General features: G+C 41.2%; 1 protein-coding gene across 1 annotated transcript in view; it reads right to left on the bottom strand.

Annotated features, from left to right (window-relative positions):
- The window catches only part of slc26a6 (solute carrier family 26 member 6), a 32,081-nt gene that overhangs the window by 29,172 nt on the left and 409 nt on the right, over window positions 1-2,500 (bottom strand). The window contains exons 1-3 of the mRNA XM_052482102.1: window positions 2,345-2,500; window positions 1,020-1,159; window positions 763-873 (exon numbers count right to left, since the gene is read on the bottom strand). The exon at window positions 2,345-2,500 is cut by the window's right edge and continues 409 nt beyond it. Of these exons, the coding sequence (XP_052338062.1) occupies window positions 763-873; window positions 1,020-1,159; window positions 2,345-2,472 (379 nt within the window). The 5' untranslated portion in view covers window positions 2,473-2,500. The remainder of the gene's footprint in view (window positions 1-762; window positions 874-1,019; window positions 1,160-2,344) is intronic.

Here is a 2,500-nt window from a genome sequence, read left to right on the forward strand (position 1 = left end):
TACCCAAAAGAACCCCAAAAGTACCCAAAACAACCCCAAAGTAAGCAAAATGACCTTAAAACACCCCAAACAACCGAAAAAGGTACCCAAAACACCCCAAAAGAACCCCAAAGTACCCAAAACAATCCAAAAGTACCCAAAACAACCACAAACAGATACCCAAAACTATGCAACAGGGACCCAAAACAACACAAAAGAGACCCAACAGAGAACACCAAAGTAACCAAAATGACCTTAAAACACCCCAATCAACCGAAAAAGGTACCAAAACACCACAAAAGTACCCAAAAGAACCCCCAAGTACCCAAAACAATCCAAAAGTACCCAAAACAACCACAAACAGGTACCCAAAACAACAAAAGGTACCCAAGAGAACCCCCCCAAAGCAACACAAAACAACCTAAAACAAGCACAAAGAACCACAAACAGGTACACAAAACAACCCATAAGTACCCGAAAGAACCACAAACTGGCCACCAAAACAACACAAAACCACCCAAATGATCAGTTTGTTCACATTTTGGTTTGGTTTGTGCTATATTGGGTTCAGGATTCTATATTGTCACGATAGCAGAGATAATAAAAAAAGTATGACTGAAATGTTTGTGTATGTATAGGTTATTTGGGGTTCTTTAGGGTAACTGTTTGGAGTTGTTTTGGGTTGTTTTGGATTGTTTGGGGTGATTAGTAGGACCCATGGTCTCTGTGTGTGACATCAAACATTAAACATGGTTTGTACTCTCTACATAGTAAAGAACTTACCCACAGAGATGTGTTTGGACGACCCAAAGATGAAGTAGATGAGGATGGGGTAAAAGGAAGAGTAGAGACCAAACACTGGTGGCACTGCTGCTAGCAGAGCATAGGCCATCCCTACAGTGACACAACATATATTCATATTCAAAGGTTACTCAAAGATGGTTAATATGTGTTTATTAAAGAGGGTAACAAGGCAATAATACAAGACACATAAAAGGATGTTTTAAATACAGACGTTATATTTAGTCAGGCAATCAGACCTTGTGGTAGGTGCATGATGCCCACACTGATGCCTGAGATCAGGTCTCCGATGGCGTTGTCTCTGAGGGAGTAGCGAGGCAGCCAGGAGAGGACAGGAACAGAAGACAACATACAACTCTTCAGCTTGGGGCCAGAACACCTGAGAGAAGACACACACACACACATATGTGGGCATACACACACACACACACACACACACACACACACACACACACACACACACACACACACACACACACACACACACACACACACACACACACACACACACACACACACACACACACACACACACACACACACACACACACACACACACAGTGACTTAGAAAAGATAACACTAATGAGACATATGCAGGTCTGTGGTTTATGAGGGTACAGAGTTTCGCCTCTAATGTTATACTGTTTGAGTACCAGCACCTGGTATCGATTTCCAGTTCTAAAGTTTTAACCCTGGTATGACAACAGTAAATTGAGTACCGATAATCTCTTAAAGCCCTGAAACAGGCACACAGGACCTACTGAGACATACAGGTGTAGGATCTTAATAATTGACATTTCCTGTTGCGGCAGAATCATTTCCCTGCTGTAGCAAACTTGCTCATATTAAGATCCCACATCTGTAGGGGGAACTAAGAGGCACACTCAGATACTCTTAGACAAACTGCTAGAACAACACTAGGATACACTGAGACTGTCCAGGCATTACAGATGTTATTCTATTTACTGTAGTCAGTTACGTTACCAGCTCAAATTTTGTAATCAGATTACAGATACTTTAGAAAAATTGGATGATTACTTCTTGGATTCGTTTTAGGGAAGAGAAAGGGGATACCTAGTCAGTTGCACAACTGAATGCATTCAACCGAAATGTGCCTTCCGCATTTAACCCAACCCCTTTAAGTCAGAAAGGTGCGGGGGGTTGCCTTATTAATCGAAGTCCAAATCATCGGCACCCGGGGAATTCATTCATTTTCTGAATTAAGTTCAGAAAGTGTGTTTGCAGAAAATACATGACGACACCTTTCTGTTTACTGAATGCATTCAACCGAAATGTGCCTTCAGAATTCAGAATTTTAAAAATTTGCAAGTTTAAGTTTGTTCCACCTGAAGGAGTCTGATAACGAGTCAGAGATCCCGATGACATACCAAATGCATTTGATGGATTTTTTTAATGTTTTATTAAATTAACAATAGTCACTCAATTGTGAGTCATTTCTGAGACATAGCATTCTAGAGACATCAACACTAAACACTGTTTTGTCACAGTTTCATTTCATTTCATTTTTTTGTATGCTAGGTTAAGGTAAGGTTATCACCTTACCTCAATGACTCTCTGATTTTTTCAGAGATAGGGACTCTAACATCTGATTTCTCAGCCAACTGGTCCACTTTTCCCTCATCCAGCACCTCTCTGTGAACACAGTAGCCCACACGCCTTCTCTCCTCCATGGTTGGGCCTGTGTGATCTGTTAGAGTC

Source organism: Oncorhynchus keta, chromosome 27 (genome assembly GCF_023373465.1).
Source record: "Oncorhynchus keta strain PuntledgeMale-10-30-2019 chromosome 27, Oket_V2, whole genome shotgun sequence".
Taxonomy (NCBI): Eukaryota; Metazoa; Chordata; class Actinopteri; order Salmoniformes; family Salmonidae; genus Oncorhynchus; species Oncorhynchus keta.